This window comes from Hippoglossus stenolepis, chromosome 3, assembly GCF_022539355.2.
Source record: "Hippoglossus stenolepis isolate QCI-W04-F060 chromosome 3, HSTE1.2, whole genome shotgun sequence".
Taxonomy (NCBI): domain Eukaryota; kingdom Metazoa; phylum Chordata; class Actinopteri; order Pleuronectiformes; family Pleuronectidae; genus Hippoglossus; species Hippoglossus stenolepis.
Window position 1 is genome coordinate 21165565 of NC_061485.1, and position 17157 is coordinate 21182721.

A 17157-nucleotide genomic window follows, 5' to 3' on the forward strand; every position below is an offset into this window, starting at 1 on the left:
AAGACCCGCCCCTGTGCTGACTCTGATTGGCTGTTACGATAGTGAGGCTGGTGATTGGTTAAAATTGGGGAAGAATATCAGGATAAGCCAATCAGAGGCCCTTTGAGGGCGGGTCTGCTCCTGCTTGGGGAAGGGGAAAGTAAAGCGTTGCCAGCTGATGGAGCAGCAGCGAGGTGACCGACCCGGAGCGGATATCCTCACTTATATCCCCAGTGGCTGCCCACACCGTTCTCCTCATGGAAGAAGGAAAAGGAAACCTGGCGTTTAAAGGTGTCGCCGAGAGACTGACGCTCGGCATCACTCGAATACTCGGTGTGTATCCCCTGCTCGTGTCAACACGAGCTAGCTAACACGTTGGATGTGTGTTGCTGTGTGTTGATGTGCACTCATTATCTCACTGATCTGTCCGTGTTGTGTCAGAGAACATGCCTGGTGTCGTGGACGTGCGGTTCGCCGAGAGGGAGCCTGCAGAGAAGAGGAGCCTGTTGTCATGGGAACAGGTGACAAACGAAGGGACATCTCAAACATCCCTTTTCGTGGTGTGGTGTGAACGTGGTTAAACATTGGTGGAACATTGTGCTCTACATCTCCACCTTTCAGAAAAACACCTGTATTTTGCCAGAAGACCTGAGAGATTTCTATCTGACAACCGATGGATTTACTCTGACCTGGAGTGTTAAACTAGACAGTAGGGGATTTCATTATTAGTTTCATTTTTTTCATATTCTATCTCACAATTCAAATTATAGCCTGTTATTTATCCCTAAATCGCTCTCTATCCTTCTGTGTGTGTTCCAGATGAGTGTGTTCCCTTAGGATGCATGATGGTCAACAGTGTGGCCCGGCTGTGCCCACTCCTCCAGCCAGTGTCCCTATTCTCCCTTCCCAGCGCCCCCTCCCTGGCAGACCTGGACTGGGAGGAAAGCGACGCTCAACTTGGTAAAGCTCACCTGTCAGAATGCTGATGTGGGCTTAACACGACAATTACAGCGTGTCACCTTCGATTAAGTCTGTTTACATGTGCCCACTTGTGCAGAAAGCAGGCTAATGAATGGAATTTTGATTGGAGAGTAAATAGTTATTTAAGATTCATTAATGCTGCCCGCCAGGGTCGGAGCGAGCGCCTGCTGTGCCCCATTTTGATTCCCGGAGCCGCATCTTTGAGCTGGATTCCTGTGGGGGGAATGGCAAGGTGTGCTTGGTCTACAAAAACTGCACCGCAGGTCTGTTGTTTATTGCATCTTTCCCTCTCAACATCAATATATTACCTCATGTTAAATAATTGTGCATGATAGTTGTTTTTCTTTGTGTTTTCCAGGTGTAGTAGCCCAGCAGAGTGAAATCTGGTTCCTCGATTGCTCACTGTGTTGGCATTTTCTCACCGCAACCTTCACCTCTTACTACCGACTGATGATAACCCACCTGGGGCTGCCTGAGTGGCAGTATACCTTCACTCCGTATGGCCCCAGCCCCCAGGCCAAGGTAGCAAAAGGCCCAAATCACTCTTACAAGACAATCAGCCCTCTGCATGAACCAGTCAAATGAAGTGAAATGAAGAAGATAGTGAAGTGGCACATGAGAGCGGTGTGAAGGAATCTGTGGCATTCACCAATTTTCAGTTTCGTAGAATTTCCTCTTAGATGTGATCAAAATTCAGGAGTGGTCTAGATCAGTTGTGGAATTCATGAACAGATAGACTGCCTGACTTCACAGGGAGGAAACACACACACATGACTTAACAATCACAATCTTAATGTGGATGAATTCACCATCATCAATATCACAACTTGCCAATTTACAGAGAGGATTTATTAAGACTTTATTATTCTCATCTGCAAATTTAGTCACAGCAGCCTCTTCATTTCCGTAGTTGTAGGAAGATCACCTCACTCCTGTCGGTGCCTCTGGGTCTTTATCCAGGTCACTGCTCAGTATCATAATCTGTTGCACGCAACACGGTCGCAGCATCTACTGCAGGCTGCAATATGTCTTAATATATCTAACTTCTCAGTGATTGTCATTCCAACCACCTTGCATATTACCCTTCAGAATATCACATAGCCTCAACCATTCCCTCTTTATTTCTGTCACATCACTGATGGATGCGCCATTAACATTCTTTGATTATCTTATAATATGGTCGTATTCATCCGTCTAAAAGGAGGGATATATTATAGGTTTGTGCGATTATATAACTTTGGTGAATCTTCCTTAAAACACTGGTCTGAATAAGGAAAGGATTTTTAGGACATTAAAAAATGTTCCTGCCTAATGTGCAAATGTTCAGCTCACTGTGCTGTGGATTAAAACCTTCAAATTTCCCTCTTTTGGATTTTCTAGGCTTTCAGAATTTACCCATTCATGTGTATTCAGAATGTTCTTCATTGTGTTGTAGGCATTTCAGTATCATTAATAACACTTGGAGTCATTGCAGGTGTATAAAATACATTTTATTCAGTTTTTCCCTTTCCAGTCTAATATAATATATATTATAATAATATAACAACATTGACTGGTCTAACATTTTAACATGATTACATAACAGTTAATCTCTTCATCTCTTCTTCACATCAGATTGTTCAAGTCTCTTCAAGTCCTATATGCATTGAATCCCAAAGGTTCCTGAGATTGTAAGCTACACTGCAGGAACATAGAGTAATGTATGTAGTGAGACCTTTGCAATGTGTCTCTTGTGTTCCTATTGTTACCTCCAGTTCCTAATTGTTATTTTATAAGCTATTATTTTGATATTTTTTCTCCACATGACTAGATAAGTGACACCCTGTCTATGTGCTGTTCCCTATGCAGCAGTGGGCCTCACTGTACCAGCCGCTGACCTTCAGCAGTGAGCACAGTGTGGCTGATGCTGCGGGAGATTCTTATCTCAACAAACTGGATCCAACCAAGGCCTTCAAAGGCAAAGCCAAGGCGCCGGCCCCCAAGAAGAAACCGCCATCACAGTGCAGCTCAGGCAACGCTGCCAAGAGCCAAGGGAGCACAGGGAGACTAAGTGGGACAAAGCGGTGAGAAGGTTCCCAATCGAGGAAAACATTGTAATCACGTGTGCACGGTTAACATGGCTTAAAAAAGCAGTTAGTGATTCCTTCATCTTGGACTGCTGAACGTCTGGACAGACAACCAGGGTTCTCCTGCCTCTACACATGGCTGAAGTGGTACCAGCTGTTGGAGGCAGTGCGGCATGTAAACAGTTATTCTAACCTTATTTATGTGTAGGTGATTAAAAAATACCTGCCTTACATTTAAATAGACTTGAAAAATCCCAAGAATTCAAGTGTAGTTGTTTTTTAACTTTCACAGCTTTATGATAGTGATGGAGAAATGAGGCTTGTCTCCAATGAGACAACCAAAGTTCTTCAGCAGCAGATACATTATCTGCAAACTCACTTAACTCAGTGCTCACTGGTGACACCTGCTGGTCAAAACAACTCAAATCAGCCAAGTCAAGAAGTTTGATCATGTGCTGCTGGCATAGTAATACTGACAGGTAGCAACAAATTGTACCACTGCTATAACTACTAAAGGACTTATTAATACTGAATAAGGGCACTATGTTAATTTATAATTATACGTATTATCCCTTATGTTTGCTGTTGTAAATATTTCAATTTGAATGTCATATACAGCAATAACATATATATAATATATATAAATTTATGAAAGAAGTTTGAAAAGAATTGCTCTACAAATCTCTGTGAATGTGAAATTGAAAGAGCAAGACTGAAAATAATACTGTTGTTTTCAGTTGGACAGTAAAAGTGCTTTTTACCTGCAGACATTGTCACGCAATTCACCACAATCAATACAACCCACAATTCAGAGCGTCTGTGGACTCTAACGTTACACAAATAAAGTGTGTATGCAAAGACTGGCAACAAGCCATCAAACAAAACATTAGTCATCTTGGACTTTTCCCACTGTATCCACTGGATCTCTGCAGTGCCTCACTCATACTGTGTTATAATCATGTAAACTTAGATTAAAAAATATGTTTGAGTTTAGGCAAGTCGATCCTAACATTGATGATATCACTAAAAGTGAAAATATTATTTCATATATCGCAGCAGATCAAATTTGGGGGTTAGATGTAAGCCTCTCACTAAATTATACACACATTTTGCCTTGAGGCTTCTGAGTGCTGGATTGTTGCAAAGTAGACATATGTTATGTTTGAAGCTACCGTTTCTATTTTATTTTATTTGATGTGCAATGTATTGGGGCTTGTGTGTTTTTCTTCACATACACTGTAATTCCCAAGCTTATGTAAGTGGTCTCCTGCTGATTTGCTGAAATGGATGATACCAAGGTTATATATGCTGCTATAGCCTCAATAATATATGCATTAAATATGAGCTGGTGAATGAGTTTTTGTTCCTCTTTCATGCATGAAATGTAGTTTTTTTTTTTTTTTTGATTAAGCTTCCAGAAATAGCATTCTTAGGAGCAAACCATAGTTGATATCAGTGTCATGGTTCACATTGTCATATAGTGTTTTCCATGTACCACTGTAGATTGTTTACAGTATCTGGTTATGATAAATGTAATCTCATAAAACTGACTGAATTTTAAAATTGCTTGATACATTCAAAATGAATTTGTTCCGTCTTTTGACAAAGTATTTCATTTTTGGCCTCTTTTTTTTAAATTCCAATAACCACGGAACATTTCTCCTATTCACAGATATCCACACAGCTATGCTACACATGCCTTTAACATAGCTGAGTTTCTTACACAATTGCGTTTTCACTATTGTTTTTATGAACAGTGTCCTTTAACTCCTCCAGCAACCCCTCACCCAGTTCATCCACGTGTGGGTGGTGCAATTCCACCAAGGCCTTGTAGATCCCTGCACCCAGCACCCCTCCAATGGGGGGAGCAACTAGCGGCACCCACCACCACCCATTTCCAGCCCTATAGATAAAGACAGAGAGGGGAAGATAGAAAAACATTTAGTATGTATTTTAGCTAATAAACAATCAGCGATAACCTTGTAGTGTTTTTTGAAAAGCAGCACAGATTGTGTAATTATTAACAAAGACCCCAACTTGAGGTGAAATGCAGCAACAGCAAACCCTCCCCTAACATCGCCCCTGTGCACCTGAACACATCAGTTCCCCAGCCTGCTATGGCACTGAAGACCCTGGGTGCGATGTCTCTGTTGGGGTTGATGGCGTAGCCGCTGTTGCTGCCCAGAGAAATGCCGATGAGCAGCACCAGGAGTCCCACCGCGGCTGGCTCGCCACCTGCTGGGGCCGGCTTGTTCCTGTGGTCGGACAGAGCCATCAGGCACAGTAGCAGCATGGCCGTGCCAAACACCTGGAAGTCACACATAACATTCTTAATGCCACGATAGATGAGTGTAAAATAATATAACGGTGAAGAGGTTGAAGGCAGAGTGATAGTGATTTGTACCTGGTCAATGAATCCAGACATCACAGAGAGGTATGGTGCTGGATATGTGGCAAAGATACCAGCGGTGGCCCTTTCCCCAGTCACTGTCAGGTTTCCTCCAGAATACTCAAGTATAGCATCTGCATGTGGAGACAATATCGATAAGACAAATATGACGACAGATAATACAGCAATCATTTACCAGTAATCGATAAGATTTTATAGCACTACAGGGTTCAGGGTCGCAGTGTGCTTGAACATGCAGTGTTCCCTCACCATAATAGACAGCATAAATTGTCCCTGCTGCCAGAAATGATCCCAACAGCTGTGCAAAAACATACACAGGCAACATCCTCCATGCAAGGCGACCATACGTGCACATTGTGATCGACACCGCAGCGTTCATATGTGCCCCTAATAGACGAGAAACACAGTATATGAGCTGCACAACAGCTGCAATAATATTTGTGAGGTAAGTTCTGCATGAGTTCATGCGCCACCCTTACCTGAGACTTTCCCTCCGACATGCGCCCCCATAGTGACACCCAGTGCAAAACCCAGGTTGATGCTGAGGTACTCTCCGAACGCTCCCTGTCCTGTCACTACCTGGGCCACAGACCCCAGGCCGAACGCCTGAGAGCCAACAATAAACAAGGCCGGGTCACAGATGATGATCACAGAGAGGGAGACGCTCACAGACAGACTAATGAAGGGGAAACACTCCAACAAGCAGCACACTGAGTGTCCAACAGATAACAGTTGTGCCAATTAATTCAGTGCTAGTGAGTGTTTTAGTTTAGAAAAATGTTACCATGATGCTGCATTTAAAGAAGCCAAACTGGAGAATTTGATTTCATTTAAGTGTAAGACTGTCGGCAGAGAGGAAAAGGGCTGACACTGACAAACTGCAGACAGGAAACAGGAAACAAGTTCCTCTGATAAGACTCGTGCATATTTGGGTTAAAAACAAGTCTGGCTTCCAATGTGCAAACACAGCAAGTATGAGTCTTTATAAGAAACAGAATGTGACTGTGCATGTGCGCAAATGCTTATCGAACTATCGTGTGCTCACTGTTCATGTGTGAGTGTGTAGTTCTTCCTTCCTTCTAAGTATAGGGTTTTTGTAACAGCTGACAGATAACATGTGACTTTTGCAACCCTCTCCATGTGGCCTGCTGCCTGCCCATTTCTCTGGTAACCCTAGATTTCCTGGTTCACCCACTTGAATCCACCAATCCCCACATACAACCCCCTGTCATGCGACTCCGAAACGTGCAATGTGTTTGGACGACGGAGCGTGTCATCGGGGTCAAGAGCATGGCATGAGTAGTAGATGGTGCCACAATGTGCTCTTAAGAGAAGTAAGACATTGACAATTAAAAGGGAAATTGTCATCAGACAGAGAAAAAAGTTTAAAGTCACATATCCTTACAACAGAGGCTGTCAACGTATGCATGGCTGGACACATCTTTTATAATAAACTCTTACCATCATGACATACGTGCAAAGACATTCAGCAAGTCCCACTCGAACAAATTTGTTCTTTAGCCAGACTTTGGGTCGAGTTACTTTATCTCCTTTCCGCTGAGAGACCCCGACTTCTACTGACAAGTTCTTCATTTCCTCTTTCTTCTCTGCTTTGCCCCTGGAGTTATAGTAGTAAAATAGAGCTCAAGTTCCGATCTCCTCTAAGATGTTCTACAGACCTCCCATGTCACGCAGTAGTCCACAAACAGCAGTCTGTTTCTGTTTAGCCCCTCTCCTCTAACTGCACTCCTCCTCTCACTTTCTCTTTGTGTAAGTCTCTCTCCCTCTCTCCCTCCCCCTCTCTCTCTCTCACTCTGTCACACATACCCATTGAGATTTGTCCACAGTTTATAGCTCTGACCAACCCCCCACCCCAGGATATGCTGAAACACACACACAGTCACACACATTCTCCAATGGCTTTGCATTATCTGAGCATACTTGGCCAATAAGGGAAAAGGTTTAAAAATCCAACAGCTGTGCAAAATAGAAATATTTGCTGCCACCTTTAAACAACTTAGACATGATATCTGATTCAACTTTTTCTTTATGAATGAATACAAATGCCTATGCAAGATATTGTAATTATAGATAATGCATCCTGTGTTAAATTCCTACCAAATGTAATGCACACTTCAAGGCAAGCCGAGGTTATGTCCGTTTTAGTTATTTATCAGTGAATGTATATGGGCAACATGTGCAGGTTAATGGAAGCAATGACTAATATACATACATAAATGTTATTCTTTACATTGCATTACATATACCAGTGTGCAAAGAAATGTATGTTGTTGTGAAGAGATGATTTCAACCTGTGCATTTAACATTCTGTTTAATATTTATGTATGTGTGTATATGTAATATTCAATTTACATTCTACAACATTTTTACTGTATTAACTCCCCTTTCACTGGGTTTAAACATTAATTTAAAAAACTTGGTTGATTGAGGCAAACGTTCAAAAGAGCAGAAAGTATCATGAGCTCGCCGTCAAACACAAAAATTCTTATCCATTTGCTAACAAGTTCACAAAGTAAACAGCGATTGATTTTGCAGACCTCTGCTCTTGGAAAGTTACCTGTCAATGTCACTTGATGGATAAACAAACCACATTATCTTGAAAAGAAAAAGAACATTTCTACACTTTGTGTAAAGGACGTTCTGATGTGTACAACTAAAGTAAAATAAGTTATTAGTGATAAGAAAAGCTGATGGACACCAGGAGCTGGATTTGAAGCAATTTTGGAAGTTTTAAAATGTGTGGTTGTGTGATTCTGGGACTATGGGAGATACAGGTCATACATGTGTGACCAGTGAGTTGATCCGTTGACAGTGTCATATATCACACACTGTCCTTCAGTAACTGTTTCAACAACGTGTTGCTATAGGAAATGTTTACCTTAAGCTAACAACATATGGCAGTTTCAACAGCATCATATATAGGCTCTACACATGAAGCACACCAGACAATATATAGACAATTCTATAACTTACAGACAGACAAGAAGACAAATGAAGAAAGTTGGAACCGAAAAGAAAATAAGATAATCAAGGGGCTACGAATTATTCTAAGGCATCAGTAAAACATGTAGCCTCCTTTTCTTGCATTCAAGCAACCTCTAAAAATGTTTGAAATTATGTATTAAAATAAATATTGTAGATGAAATTACTTGTTTCAAATATTCAGAATTTAACATAATTTTAAAAAATGTATTTAATTGTCAGTAAAGAAACTCAATATCATTGGTCACACCTTGTTCACTATTTCATTTCAAAATGCCCAGAGTGTGCCCTGAACTATGAGAGGTTTTAACATTTTGCATATTTAGTTGATTGAATTATTTATTTAGATGACGGTAAATGGGTTTTCATGTTAGATAATGTGATGGAAATCTGAAAATAAAGATCGCACAACAGACCTGTCTTTGTATATTTTATTATAAGTAGCTTCAAACCTTTGCAAAGGGTCCAATACAGAGACAGGGTCCCCAAGAGTCTGCCAGAGATTGAAAAAGTCTCCCTCTCTGTGAGAAGTTTTTATGCTCTTGATGCTATCTGGTGGGAAGGAGATTAAACCCAGATGACCTAAGCATGAACGTTTAATGATTGTTTTACACTGAGGATGAGTTAATCAACTCTATGGAAGCACCCTGCAGTTTGTCATTCTTAAGTAAGCGGAAAGAACAGGACACCATCAATTCCATTACAAAAAAACACATACAGTCCTGCTCACCATTATTGGCACCCAAGAAGTTTAAGTACATAATGTGGAATATCTCCTGAAAAAAAATGAATCAAGTGAAACAACTTTTTTCTATAGAGAATTCGTGTTTGATACAAAAGAGCAAATGATAAACAACAATTTAAAACAATAAACAATGGGGGGGGAATAGAAAAACTTAAAGCTTGCTGTGTCACTGATATTGGCACCCTTTGCTGTAAATCAGTATGGAAACACATTATGACTCACCTGTGGTAAATCACAAATGAGAATCACCTGTGATAAATTGTCTGTGCCCGTGTGACATTAATTAGCCAATGAATGATGACTTCCGTGTTTTAAAAAGCCACCTGCTATTCCCTGTTCCTTTGTCACAATGGTGAAGACAAAGGAGCTGTCTGAGGACATCAGAAGGGCTATTATTAGCATACACAAGACCTCCAAAGGGTATAAGGCCATCTCCAAAGACCTTGGTATCCCTGTTTCAACAGTGCGTAATGTTATTAAGAAGTTTGCCAAGCATGGAACTGTCAAGAACCTCCCTGGACGTGGGGGGGAAGAGAAAAATTGATGAGAGAAGTCTTCGAAGGTTGGTGCGAATGGTGGAAAAAACACCACGTCAAACATCCAAAGACCTGAAGGCCAACCTGGAACAGTCTGGGGTCATGGTTTCAACAAGTACCATACGCCGCACACTAAACCAAACAGGGCTTTATGGGCGAAGGCCAAGGAAGACACCATTGCTGAGGAAAAGACATAAAAAGGAACGACTGATCTTTGCCAAAGAGTACCTGGACAAACGGCAGTCCTTCTGGGAAAATGTTCTGTGGACAGGTGAAACAATTGCACAATGCACACCAACAGTTTGTTTACAGACAGCGCAATGAAGCCTACAAGGAAAAGAACACCCTACCAACAGTTAAGCATGGTGGAGGATCCATAATGCTGTGGGGCTGCTTTGCTGCATCTGGTACTGGAGGCCTTGACCGTATCACAGGAATCATGAAATCAGAGAATTATCAAGAGATTTTAGAGCGAAATGTCCTACCCAGTGTAAGAAAACTTGGTTTGAGTCGAAGATCATGGGTCCTCCAGCAAGACAAAGACCCAAAGCACACATCCAAAAGCACGCAGGAATGGTTGAAAAGGAAAAAATGGACTGTTTTAAAATGGCCAGCATTGAGTCCTGATCTCAATCTGATTGAAAATCTTTGGGGTGAGCTGAAATCTGCTATTGGGGAAAAGAACCCTGCAAACGTTCAAGAGCTTGAACAAATTGCAAAGGAAGAGTGGGAGAAAATACCAGCTGAGAAGTGCAAGAAGCTTATAGATGGCTACAAGAAACGTTTGGAGGCTGTCATCACTGCCAAAGGGTGTGCAACCAAATATTAAAGAGGGGTGCCGTTATTGCTGCACATGATGTTTTTTCTGTTTCTTCTTTGAAATTACAATATGCAAGTTGAAAAAACTATTTTCTTTGTTAAATTACTTTGGACCTCTAATTAAAAGATCCTGATGATATAAATTTGGTACATTTCCATTTATTTCTGAAGATATTGTACAGGTTATGCAAAAAATTAAGGGGTGCCAATAATGGTGAGCAGGACTGTACTTAGTAACCAAAGTTGTGTATGAAACAACCTTATTACCCATAGTTGAGTATGACGTCTGTATGGGTGACCTTTGCCTCTCAGTGACGCGCTCACCTCCGTCTGGAACCGTTTGAACCACAGCTCCACGACCGGGAGGCGCGTACAAACTTTGGAGTCACACCTACTTTGGGAGGACGCACTTCAGGACCTGCTCTCTCCTTCTCTCTCGGTTCTCAGACGCTCTCGGCTCAGGCAATTAAAATGGTTTTGCTCGATATCCTCTGTCACCCGCTGTGGGCTCTTTCCACCGCGCTGCTGGCGCTGGTCGTGCGCCTTCAGCGGAGAGGACGCTGGGATCCACGTTCCTGCACCGTGCGCCTCAATGGGAAGACGGCTATAGTGACCGGAGCCAATACAGGTTGGTGGCATCTGACAGCGCTTTTCATCGTGACTGTCACACCCTTTACATGTTGTAGATGAAGTGGAAGAAAGTGGTCTCTTTCATCCTGTTACTGTGTGAATAGTAGTTTTGTTAAATTACAGACAGATTTGACTGTCTGTAATAAACTTAAACTTGTACCTTTGTTTGTATAAGTGATGCATTTAGCAGCTGTTTAGCATTAACTAAGAAACCAACTGTGGGTTTCTGTTTTGTTAGATAAAACAACTTGGGTCCTCTCTTCATGTTCATCTCTTTCAATGAATAAAGAACACATCTTATTTATCTAATCATCCTGTCGTAGCAATTCTGCAATCCCACTCTGACAATGAGGAACAAGACACAAACCTCTTACAGTATTGTCACACTTCAATGCTCAGAGCATGGTGCACAAGACAAAGGTTGGTTTGTAATATGCACACCAATCGGAAGCTGTTTCAAAGGGGAAATTAACATGATTACATTGTGCATGATCAAAATGTTACATTTCCCTCAAAAACGAAACTCCCTGCGGTGGAGACAGTTAGATATAATGAATTTTCAAATGTGTCATGTGTCAAAAACTGTCATGCCTGACAGTGTGTGGCCATCTGGCAAACCCTTTATGCATTTACTGAACAAATATCTCTAGGCTAATGCAAATCCCACAAACCTGTGTTCCTGGGGTATAATGTTCTGGCTGTCACTCTCTCACTTCCCTATGAGCAGCATAAAAAGCCTGACTCTGAAAGTGTAACCTTATTCTATGAAACAGAGCGTGAATCATGAATTTTTGTCTCTGTTTCTTGAAAAGGCATTTAAGACTATTTTCTAATTATTATGAATCTTGACATGATTTTCAAGAAAATGTCCCAAGTTAATAAATGTATAAAACATTATAGGTTGTGTTGTGTTCGAACCAACTCTCTGCTGAGAGCCATTTTCAGATCTCACCTTAGTTTGTTAATGAAGACAGATTGTTCATATTTAGTAAATATGTGCTAACTTAGGGAAACACTTCCTTAAGCAGCCTATATGGGATTTTGTTGTAGAGAGAGACAGGTTGCTTGTTGTTGATTTTTTTTTTTCTCTGTTCCCCTCTCTTAGGAATCGGGAAGTTCATTGCCATGGACTTTGCACGACGTGGAGCCCGTGTCATCCTCGCCTGTCGCAGCGAAGCCCGTGGGATGGGAGCACTGAAGGAAATCCGGGAGAAAACGGGAAACTCTGACATCCACCTGCGTCTGGTGGACCTGTCTTCTCTGGACTCTGTCAGGGAGTTTGCTCAAAGGATTGTGGAGGAGGAGAAAGCTCTGCACATCCTTGTCAACAATGCTGCCGTATCAGGTGACATATGCAAAAATGTAATCATTTATTTCATAGCTGCATTGTGAAAGTACACAACACAGAAAGTATTCAGTCAGTAATTGCCCATCCGCCACACAGAAATTCAACAATAAAAAGAATCTATTGAAAAGTGGCTTCTGCTCGTATTCCACCAGCATACTGTTTCCTAACTGCCTTTAAAGGGATTGTTTTTTCCCACATCAACAGGTTTGCCCAGGCAGATTACCAAGGAAGGTTTTGATATGTCTTTTGCCACCAACCACCTGGGGCCGTTCCTTCTCACCAACCTGCTGCTGGGTAAGAAGACTCTGTGGTCTCTATTTATTAAAACAAGGATTTTAATGAATTTGAAATGAATTTGACTGTCTATGTTGCAGCATAAAAGATTTTGTCTTTCATTTTCTCTCATGTGCGTTTCTCCATTACATCCCAGATCTGATCAAGCGCTCGGCTCCGGCGCGTATCGTCACCCTCAGCTCAGTCAACCATAAGAAAGGTCAAGTGGACTTCTCTCATTTTCATGGCGAGAACCTCACGTATTACATGGACAATGTCTACAACCACACGAAGCTGCACAATATCATCTGTACCAATGAACTAGCTCACCGGTTAGAGGGGACAGGTAGGTGCTAAAATCAAGTTGTTACAATATTACCTATATTAATATAGCTCATGCATAGTTTTTTTTCTCATTAAATTAAAATGTCCATTTAGATTCAAATGTACAGCTAAAATACTTAAAGTTTAGTTTAGGACTTGTGTGTCCTGTTTGAGAGGAAAAAAAACACCAGTATCCAACTTCACAGTCACGACAAAGTTTGTGTCTCTGTGCTCCGCTCACAACCCACAGTATCTACTCAGCATGTTTCCACAAACAGATACACAGCACATGTTTTCAGACAAATTAAAAGAAAGGGAAAAGTTCTTTTCTGGTCTTTTGAACTTTAATGGAGAACACATGTGAAGCCGCTCAGGGCGTCCAGCTTTTAGCAAAACAATTCAGCTGAAATTGATTTTCCTCCTCTGAGTCATAAAAATACCTAAATCAATCAACCGTTGAGAGACTTGCGTTCAGAGACTTTTCTCTCAACCCCTCTTCATCGCTCTGTTTCCCTCTGTGCTTAGTAATGTGAGTCTATATGTCTCTGTGTGTCTCTGTGCATGTAGGTGTCACTGCAAATTCCGTCCACCCTGGTATTGTCATGACAGAGGTGCTGAGACACTATTCGTATAGGATCCGCTTCCTGTTAAACATCATTGGATTTTTTTTTTTCAAGGTGAGTGTTGGTCCTGTCCACATGATCCCTTAATGTGATTTGTGGGTCTCAGTAGATGCTCTGGAGTTTCTGCAGATTTTTCTCCAACTGGCCCCCGATGTGAGAATACAGCAGATCATCTGCTGGATCGACCACGAGTGAGTGGGGGGGACTTATGACACTCCTAACACAAGACATATGCAAAAATACAACAAAAAAATATCTTTGGATGAAAGAGCAGTGCCACACACCAACAAAGATGTCAGAAAGCACATAATCACGCCGCAGAAATAATTAGTCACGTCCTGTCTCCGCCTGCTGCACCACCCCTCAAGTGAATCCTGCTGGGAATTTGTTGCTGTTGTGAACGCGCCTGAGCAGAGAATCTTCTGTTTTGATGTGCATGTGTGAAAGGCAAACTGCAAAGAAAGTCCGGACCCAATTATCCGGTGGTCCTCCATAGGACATGTCTGAAATCGGCTAGTGAGACTGGTGACCCAGACCTGCTATCCCCTCATCAGGGAATAATCACTCCTTGACAAACAGGGGAATTCAGTATTTTGTAAGACACTTCATTAAAAACATGTTGGAGAGAGTAAACATTGTGTCCTATTTTGCACCAGTTGAAATAAACCAAAAATCCCCCTGCAATTGAAATGATATACGCTGGGAAATGAATGTGTAAAAATAGTTTGCGGATACAGATCAGTGTGCATGTGTGTGTGTGGCCGGGTTCCAACCACATTGTATGTAATCATCTGCAGTGTTACGATGATAACCTTTGGCCGGCAGAGTTCAATGTGCTAACCAGCTCCCGCATTAGAAAACACAGGAACACTGGAGTTGAAGTGTTCCCACATGTTTCCCAAGAACCTCAGTTCTAAGTACAGGTATGACCGCAAATCTGGACTGCCTGCTCAGCTGACGTCCTCTGAGCCGCTACAGTTTCACTTTGAATCCAACATTCTCTTCTCGTTGATTTGTTTGGTCGAGATACAATCTGAGATACAATCCAAAGAGGCCTGTGGGACCACATGTGTGTAGAACCAAAGTTCACAGAGCTTTAACAGCAGGAGGCAGGAAGGGGGTTCCAGTTGACAGTAAGGGGCACTGAGTTTATTATCAAGAAGAGGAAAAGAGAAGAAAGGGGATCTGTATTCTCACAGAGGGAATCATAAGCCGTTTTCCAACATGACATGTGGGTAAAATCCGGAGAATTGGCTACGGGGATAGCCCGCTGTTTGCCTTTCACACATGCACAGCACAGCGGGAGGTTGTCCTCTACGTGTATGACACCGCTTTTTCACCGGGAGATATTTCTTTTGTTTTTGTTTGTTTGTTTGATTTTTGCGTATGTCGCGAGTTAGAAGCATCATCAACCCCCCGACCCGCGGGGAATCCAGTGGGGGACCCCATGTGTGTTCTCAAATGTAGGAGACCAGGCGGAGAAAGTCAGCAGAAACTGCAAAGTCTCTCACTCGGACATTTGCATTCAGTGCATGTCTCAAAGAAGCTATAGAGGCTATAAGACATACAACCATTTTAATCATAGTAGATAATCGAGTTTATATGGAGGAGGAACTGGACGAGAGCTCGTCTGAAATGCTACCACAAACCCCTCAGTGCACAGGAAAACTCTGCACTGTGAAAACTAAGTGTTGCACAACTAATGCAAGCATGTTGGGTCAAAGATGAATTCAGAAGTTGATCTGTAAACTATAATGGATGTTTACAACACACAATGTTGGGTAACACTTAGATAACAGTTAATCGAATTTTCTATGTCATATAAATTCAGCTAGGGATGTTTGTTTGAAACTCGCTTGAGTGTCTGACTGCTGGAGTTAACAGCTGTTAAGAAAAGCAAATAAGTTGCAATGAACATAATATAATAATGGTACTTTGTGTGTGTGTGTGTGTGTGTGTGTGTGTGTGTGTGTGTGTGTGTGTGTGTGTGTGTGTGTGTGTGTGTGTGTGTGTGTGTGTGTGTGTGTGTGTGTGTGTGTGTGTTCACTTTCACATCTGGGATCCATCACCACACAGGAGTGACTTTTCTCAGAGTTTCAGTCTCAGGTCCTCCTGCTCTGATGTGACTGTGTGATGTGGTCTACAACTGTTTTTTCCACCAGCACAGACTGCAGTGAGATATTAAACTGCAAGTTTCTTTTGACTGTTATCTCAAGTTTCGTCTCCACCACCCTTGTCTCCCTCCCAGTCTCCAGAAGAGGGTGCAGTCAGCCCACTCTACTGCGCAGTGGCGGAGGAAACCGAGGGGATAACTGGGAAGTATTTTGACAGCGACTGCTCTCTGATTCTACCCTCGGCATTAGCACGAGACGCTGCCCTGGCAGTCAAGGACTTCGAGATATGTGAGAGACTGACATCAAAGCTCTGAGACTATTATCAGGCAAATGGCAGCTGACAGAAAAGGCTTATGTTAATCTCATGGGATGAAGGAAGTCTGACATCTGGGCAAAGAGCTCTCTTTAAAACCAGCAGGCGGATTTTCTGAATATATTTCCATAGGTAATTACAGGGACATGATTTTCAAGGGAAGTATAAATGAATGTTAGTTATATTATTTTACAGAGATCTAAAATAAATGTCACCTGATTAGGACCACTCTATGCTTTCTCTACATCAAAGAGGAGAAACATTTCCTAAAATGACAAGTCTTTGTCAGTCCTCCTTGGCTTGGTGTGAACAACATGTCAAATGTGGTTAATCACTTTGTTATATACTGCCCCTTTGACCATTTCATTATTTCCTGTTTCATTTTGGGAAAACTATCTTCCTCTTATGTCCGCTCTGGAATCACTTCCCGTTCCAGTCTGTTTACCGCCTTTGTTATTACCTGCTCTAAGGGCTGGAGGATGTACTCAAACATTTTACCTAAGTAAAAGAACAAATAAATACACAGAAAGTTACTCAAGTAAAAGTAAACATAAAAGTAGAACTTCAACTTTTTTACATTTGCTTAAGTAGAAAAGTTGAAGTTCTACTTTTATGTTTACTTTTACGTACGTTACGTATACGTATAATATTAAAGCTAAAAGTACTTGCTCAGTATAGCCTGTTCGCTAATGTATAAGTCTACTACAGCATTATGAGTCTCAGCCTCTTCTGAATCCTGTTTGGAGGCGGGGTCTAACGTTACCTTCCTGACCGCTGATTGGATCAGTTCATTCACCTCTCATCATGGATTGCTTTAAAAAATATAAATACTAATGTAAACATGTACATGTATAACTTAATGTTCTCTTGATGAATTGATAAATTGTTTGTTCAATAAAATGCAAGAAAAGAGTGAAATTGTCAAACTTTCTGGCCTTTGTGTGTTTAAGTCTAATTTTGTTCCACTCGCTCTTTGTCGGTTTGTTTGTTTCG

General features: G+C 41.7%; 3 protein-coding genes across 4 annotated transcripts; 2 read left to right on the forward strand and 1 right to left on the reverse strand.

Moving 5' to 3' along the window:
- The first annotated feature begins 118 nt into the window (after positions 1-118).
- On the forward strand, positions 119-4379 carry tpgs2 (tubulin polyglutamylase complex subunit 2). The gene is made up of 7 exons (XM_035152904.2): positions 119-312; positions 421-500; positions 601-688; positions 799-939; positions 1110-1223; positions 1319-1482; positions 2809-4379. The coding sequence occupies exons 1-7, from the start codon at positions 237-239 to the stop codon at positions 3025-3027; spliced, it is 882 nt and encodes a 293-aa protein (XP_035008795.1). The 5' UTR covers positions 119-236; the 3' UTR covers positions 3028-4379.
- A 150-nt stretch (positions 4380-4529) lies between these two features.
- Positions 4530-7227, reverse strand: aqp7 (aquaporin 7). 2 transcript variants are annotated; one of them, XM_035153077.2, is made up of 6 exons: positions 6898-7226; positions 5916-6042; positions 5686-5823; positions 5431-5549; positions 5117-5334; positions 4530-4929 (listed from the first exon to the last, which is right to left on the reverse strand). In XM_035153077.2, the coding sequence occupies exons 1-6, from the start codon at positions 7027-7029 to the stop codon at positions 4746-4748; spliced, it is 918 nt and encodes a 305-aa protein (XP_035008968.1). In that variant the 5' UTR covers positions 7030-7226; the 3' UTR covers positions 4530-4745. The 2 variants fall into 2 exon arrangements, with proteins under 2 accessions (XP_035008968.1, XP_035008969.1); XM_035153078.2 differs by lacking the exon at positions 5686-5823 and having other exon boundaries at positions 6898-7227.
- Positions 7228-10917: 3690 nt separating this feature from the next.
- On the forward strand, positions 10918-17077 carry zgc:64106 (uncharacterized protein LOC393348 homolog). The gene is made up of 6 exons (XM_035148523.1): positions 10918-11167; positions 12275-12514; positions 12722-12811; positions 12948-13136; positions 13682-13791; positions 15986-17077. The coding sequence occupies exons 1-6, from the start codon at positions 11011-11013 to the stop codon at positions 16163-16165; spliced, it is 966 nt and encodes a 321-aa protein (XP_035004414.1). The 5' UTR covers positions 10918-11010; the 3' UTR covers positions 16166-17077.
- Positions 17078-17157: the final 80 nt, after the last annotated feature.